The following is a 5,535-nucleotide window of genomic DNA, read 5'->3' as shown; positions in this document are numbered from 1 at the left end:
GTAGGTAATGAGCTTATACATATTGCAAAAGCATAGCTCAGGATTGGCGGATTATGCATTACTTCATCTTGACCTTTGTGGTTAGCCTTGCAGTTACTGTTTCTTCATTGCTGTAGATATGCATCCTGTTTTCCATCTACCCGAGTAGCCGTCCTTGCCTCTAGTTACATACTTTCTTTTATTGTTTCACGAGTGGCATTCCATCGTGGCCCTTGTCACGTAGCCACTCTGTGTACAGGCTCTCCACATTTTAGTTTTTTAGTTATGGTTTGATTTAGTTTTCTATGTTTTTCCTTGGGATGTCATCGTTTGTTGTTTTTTTTTTACCTTTGCTTTCCTTACCTCATTTTTTGCTTTGCTTTCCTGTGTTTTCTCTCTTTTTGCCATTGTATTCTTTGCCGTTTTTTTCTTTCCGTTATTTTGTTTTTCTATGAATATTCCTACAAGATGTCTACAACTATGGGAACTCTTATACGTCACACAAATGGGTAACCCTTCACACTTATCGCTAACACAAAATGCTAACCATTCAGCACAGCTGGAAAAGGTAAATCTGAAGCCTAATGCCAAAGGGTATCCCTTAATCCTAAAGCCTGTCCCCAAATGGGAAACCCTTAACTCGTAATTCTAATCCAATAGGGCAACCATGAAACCAAACCGAGAAGGGTACCCCGTAACTCTTATCCCTTAATCCAGCATGGAGACCTTTACCCTTCCGTAACAGGCATAACCCTTAACCCAAACTGCTAACACTGAAGCCTAACCCTGGTGAGAAGCTGTTAACACAAACCCCAAGCCGGTAGCCTGAATGCTTCCCCCTACCCCTTTTAAAAGGGTAACCTTGAGAGCTTCCCCAAACGCAGAACGCTTGACACGTAACCCTTGAGCGCAAGCCAAGCTGGGAAGCCTTCCCCCTAAAGCGTAGCCCAAAAGGGGAACTCTCAGCTCTTAGCAATCCCACTCACCGGTCATACTTCACCAGAACCCCGAACGGGATGAGGCTGAGCTTGTCTGCTGCCAGGGCTGCTCTGAGGCCCAGGGCATGGCGAGCGGCTGTTTGGAGCGCAGCTCACAGCTGAGGTGCCTGGACCCAGCTGCCAGCTGTCCTTGGGGAGGGCCCTTTGTCGTCACGGAAACGCACTGTGACAGCATAAAGGCTCCAGGGGCGCGGCTGATGTCATCTGTGCTGGGATGTGCTCTGGCTGGCTGCCAGTCGAAGCCTCCAGGCTGTTGTTTCATCAGCTTTTGTGCTGTTGATCGTCTCTTTTGCCATTGGTTCGCTTTCCTGTTTCCTTGATCCTTACTTGGTGGCTTTGGCTTTGGCTTTGGCTTTGGCTTTGGCTTTGGCTTTGGCTTTGGCTTTGGCTTTGGCTTTGGCTTTGGCTTTGGCTTTGGCTTTGGCTTTGGCTTTGGCTTTGGCTTTGGCTTTGGCTTTGGCTTTGGCTTTGGCTTTGGCTTTGGCTTTGGCTTTGGCTTTGGCTTTGGCTTTGGCTTTGGCTTTGGCTTTGGCTTTGGCTTTGGCTTTGGCTTTGGCTGTCATTTTTTTGCTTTCCTTTTTTTATTTCCCTTACTTTTCTTTGTTTTCCTTACCTGTGCTTTCCACCATTTTCTTCAATTCTGTTGGATTTTTCTTTGTAGCTTGTTTTATGCCATTATGTTTTTTCTTTCCTTAGATTATTCCTGTTCATTTTATTCTTTGTTCTTTCCTTTCTTCCATTGCTTTGCTCGGGTTTGCTCTTTTGTAATGCTTTCCTACCATTGCTTTGCATTGCTTGTCAGTTATTTTGCTTTGCTTTTGTTTTAATTTTACTTTGCTTGTTCTCTTTTATTCCCTTTGCTTGATTTGTCATGGTCTGTTTTTATCCTCTTACTGACTTGTTTTTGCTTTGGTTAGCCTATTTTTCTCCCCCTTTCTTTCTTTGAATCCTTTGCTTTGCCTTGATATTGCATTGGATGTCTTTGCTTTCTCTGTCTTTGCTTTTCTCTGTGCTTGTTTTTTTTCTTCTTTTTTGTGTGTCTTTTTGTTTGTGTTTTTTTCCGTAAGTTTTCCTACTTGTTTTGTGTGTGTGTGTTGTGGGTTTTTTGCGCCCTGGTTTTTGCGCCCTGGTTTTTGCGCCCTGGTTTTTGCGCCCTGGTTTTTGCGCCCTGGTTTTTGCGCCCTGGTTTTTGCGCCCTGGTTTTTGCGCCCTGGTTTTTGCGCCCTGGTTTTTGCGCCCTGGTTTTTGCGCCCTGGTTTTTTGCGCCCTGGTTTTTGCGCCCTGGTTTTTGCGCCCTGGTTTTTGCGCCCTGGTTTTTGCGCCCTGGTTTTTGCGCCCTGGTTTTTGCGCCCTGGTTTTTGCGCCCTGGTTTTTGCGCCCTGGTTTTTGCGCCCTGGTTTTTGCGCCCTGGTTTTTGCGCCCTGGTTTTTGCGCCCTGGTTTTTGCGCCCTGGTTTTTGCGCCCTGGTTTTTGCGCCCTGGTTTTTGCGCCCTGGTTTTTGCGCCCTGGTTTTTGCGCCCTGGTTTTTGCGCCCTGGTTTTTGCGCCCTGGTTTTTGCGCCCTGGTTTTTGCGCCCTGGTTTTTGCGCCCTGGTTTTTGCGCCCTGGTTTTTGCGCCCTGGTTTTTGCGCCCTGGTTTTTGCGCCCTGGTTTTTGCGCCCTGGTTTTTGCGCCCCTGGCTTTTGCGCCCCTGGCTTTTGCGCCCTGGCTTTTGCGCCCCGGCTTTTGCGCCCTGGCTTTTGCGCCCTGGCTTTTGCGCCCTGGCTTTTTTTATGATTGGGTTTTTGTTTCATTTGTTTTTTTCTTTTGGTGTTTTTTTTTGGAAAATCTTTTTTCTGTTTCGTTTTATATGTGTGGTTTGTTTTTGTTGTTGTTGCTTTTTTTTCCCGTTTTTTAATTTCTATTTCGTGTGTTGTTTTCTGTGGGGTGCATTGTGCGCTTAGTTTTTCTTGGTTTTTTAGTGTTTTTTTGTTTTTCTGTGTCTTTTTTGTTGTTGTTGCTTTAAATGTGATTGTATTCATTTTTTTTCCCTAGATTTTATTTTCTTTTTTTTTGTGCGTGCTTTTGTGTATTGTTTTTGTTTTGTTTTTGCTTTTTTGTGTTCTCTGATTAGATTATTGTTCTGCTGTTTCGTTTGCTTTTTGTTCTTTACATTCCTTGTGTTTCTATTTCTTCTAATATGTGTGGGTTTTGTGAATTTTCTTTTTTTTTTGGTTTTTTGGGGTTTTTTTTCATCTATTTTCATTTCTATTTGGTGTGTGTTTTTTCATTTGTCTTTGTTTGTTTTTTTATCTATTGATTTATTTTATGGGGCACTTTCTGGGCTTGGTTTTTTTTTTCTTTTGTCTTTTTTTAAATGTTTTTTTGTTTTTTTTTCCATTGTTCTTTATTCTTTTTCTATTTATTGCTTTAATTGTGATTGTTTTCATTTGCTGTTTTTTTCTCTTAGTTTTCCTTTTTTGTGTGTGTGCGTGTTTTTGTGTTTGTGCTTTGTTTTGTTTTTGCTTTTTGTGTTTTATGGTTAGATCTTTGTTTTGGTGTTTCGATTGTTTATTCTTTTTTTACCTCTTTTTTTGCAGTTCTTGTTTCTGTTTCTTCTAGTATGTGTGTTTTCTGTGTATTGTGTTTTTGTTGTTTGGTTTTGCTTTTCTTTTTTTAATTTGTTCTCCTTTTTTAATTTCTATTTTCTGTGTGTTTTCTCCTTTGTCCTTGTTGTTTTCTATGGGGCGCTTTGTGCTGGCGCTTTGTGCTGGCGCTTTGTGCTGGCGCTTTGTGCTGGCGCTTTGTGCTGGCGCTTTGTGCTGGCGCTTTGTGCTGGCGCTTTGTGCTGGCGCTTTGTGGTGTGTGTTGCCCTGTAATTCCTGGACGGCGTTACAGCTTAAGCTTCTGACAATGAATACAGGATTGCAATTATTTTCAGGGTGTAACAAGCGTCCAATTACTCTCAGATCACACGATGATACCACTCACACCTTGGGTCCAGTATTTAACATTCCCACTGTAGCAGCCGCTTATAAAGTATCTGTTGCTGGGTAATGGAGTCTGCCTACTTGCCCAGGGCACGGGAAGACCAAATTCCCAGGACAAGAGCTAGAACCAATGTCCCCAGCAACAACAGCACTTGTATTACAAATGGAATTCCACAAACAATATTTAATACTTTTATAACAGAAGCACTTAACAATTACAAAGATAAGAACAATGACACAGTTCCTATCAGGAAAAGAATGAAAATCCATTTGGGCATTTGTCCACCCTGTTTGACCAGTCACTTTAAACTCTTCAGTGACAGTTTGCAACCGTCTCTTGCAGGAGAATGAAACTATGGATCCGACACACTTTTTAGCTTTGATCTTTCCAAAGCTCACACAGCTCACGTTCCCGAGCACACTGTGGTCTCTCTCTCGGGATACCTTGCGCGCTTTACCTGTGGGATTCTTGGGATACCCCCCTAAGTGGGACCCCCCTCCCGAGGGGTGTACTCCCCCAGCCATCGCGATCACCCAACCATTACCTGTGGATCCACCCTCGGGGGGAGCACTCTCACTCCTTCAACCCTGCGTAAGGCATCTCCTCACATCTTATGGGGCCCTGTACCTGTAACATACCTGGTCTGTGCCGGACCTCTTTCCCTGCCCCGCAGTGGATGTGTCGGCCTGGGGAGTCTCCTCTAAAGACAATTGTTTTCATGGCGCACCGGAAGCATCCCCTGGTCCGACCAGCCCTGCAGTCCAGCAAAGAGTTCTCCTGCCTGGCTCGCCAAAACTGACTTGCAGAACAAACTATATAAACACACAATAGTTGTACAGCAGGTATGATTTATTCGGCCGGCCCGATGCAGGGGGGATAACTCCCTTCTAGCCTGCACACCGATAGCAGGTGAACATCCTTCTTTATAGAGGGGACACCTGCATATTACAATTGATTTCAGTACACTATTCCATAGGTATTCTTCACCCCAAACACCACCCCTAACTAACGGCCCCATATCGTTCCCATTGTTCATGCTCAGCTACTCCTCACAACCTAACAGATTAGCCTTTTATTCATCACCTTCATCCTCATCCGCTCCCTCAGCTCTGGCAGGCTTCGAGCACAAAGGAGGCTGACCCTGAGCCAGGGCATGTGGAGCAATTGCTCCCAGCTGCTCGGCCACGAAAGGCAGCGGAGGCCTCCGGAGACGTGTAACTGTGCCATCTCCATGCCTTTGGGCAGGATGCTGCACTTTGCAGCAACCCACCACAGCTCTCTTGGAGCTCCCGACAGTATGGGGTGTTATGGGGCCCAATGGAATGGTTATGGGCTCTGTTGGGTGTTTGTGGGGCACTATGAGTCTCTGTGGTGCCCTATGAGCTCTTGTGCAGCTCTATGGGATCTTATGGGGCAGTTATGGGCTCTGTGGGATGGGCTCTGTAGGGGCCTATGGGGTGTCTGTGGGGTTCTACGGTGCAGTTATGGAGCTCTGTTGGGTGGCTATGGGGCTCTCTGGGGTCTTATGGGGCTCTATGGCAGAGCTTTTCCTTGGGGCCCTCTGGAAGAAGCAGTGGGCAGAAACTTCC

The 5,535-nt window shown here is 45.3% G+C and overlaps 1 protein-coding gene across 1 annotated transcript; it reads right to left on the bottom strand.

Annotated features, from left to right (window-relative positions):
• Window positions 1–1,127: 1,127 nt before the first annotated feature.
• On the bottom strand, window positions 1,128–4,470 carry LOC121108870 (ribosome-binding protein 1-like). The gene is made up of 3 exons (XM_046906186.1): window positions 4,390–4,470; window positions 2,115–2,740; window positions 1,128–1,140 (listed from the first exon to the last, which is right to left on the bottom strand). Exons 1-3 carry the CDS (start codon window positions 4,468–4,470, stop codon window positions 1,128–1,130), a joined length of 720 nt encoding a protein of 239 aa, XP_046762142.1.
• Window positions 4,471–5,535: the final 1,065 nt, after the last annotated feature.

Source organism: Gallus gallus, unplaced genomic scaffold (assembly GCF_016699485.2).
Source record: "Gallus gallus isolate bGalGal1 unplaced genomic scaffold, bGalGal1.mat.broiler.GRCg7b scaffold_44, whole genome shotgun sequence".
Lineage (NCBI taxonomy): Eukaryota > Metazoa > Chordata > Aves > Galliformes > Phasianidae > Gallus > Gallus gallus.
This window is presented reverse-complemented; position numbering and strand designations above follow the sequence as displayed.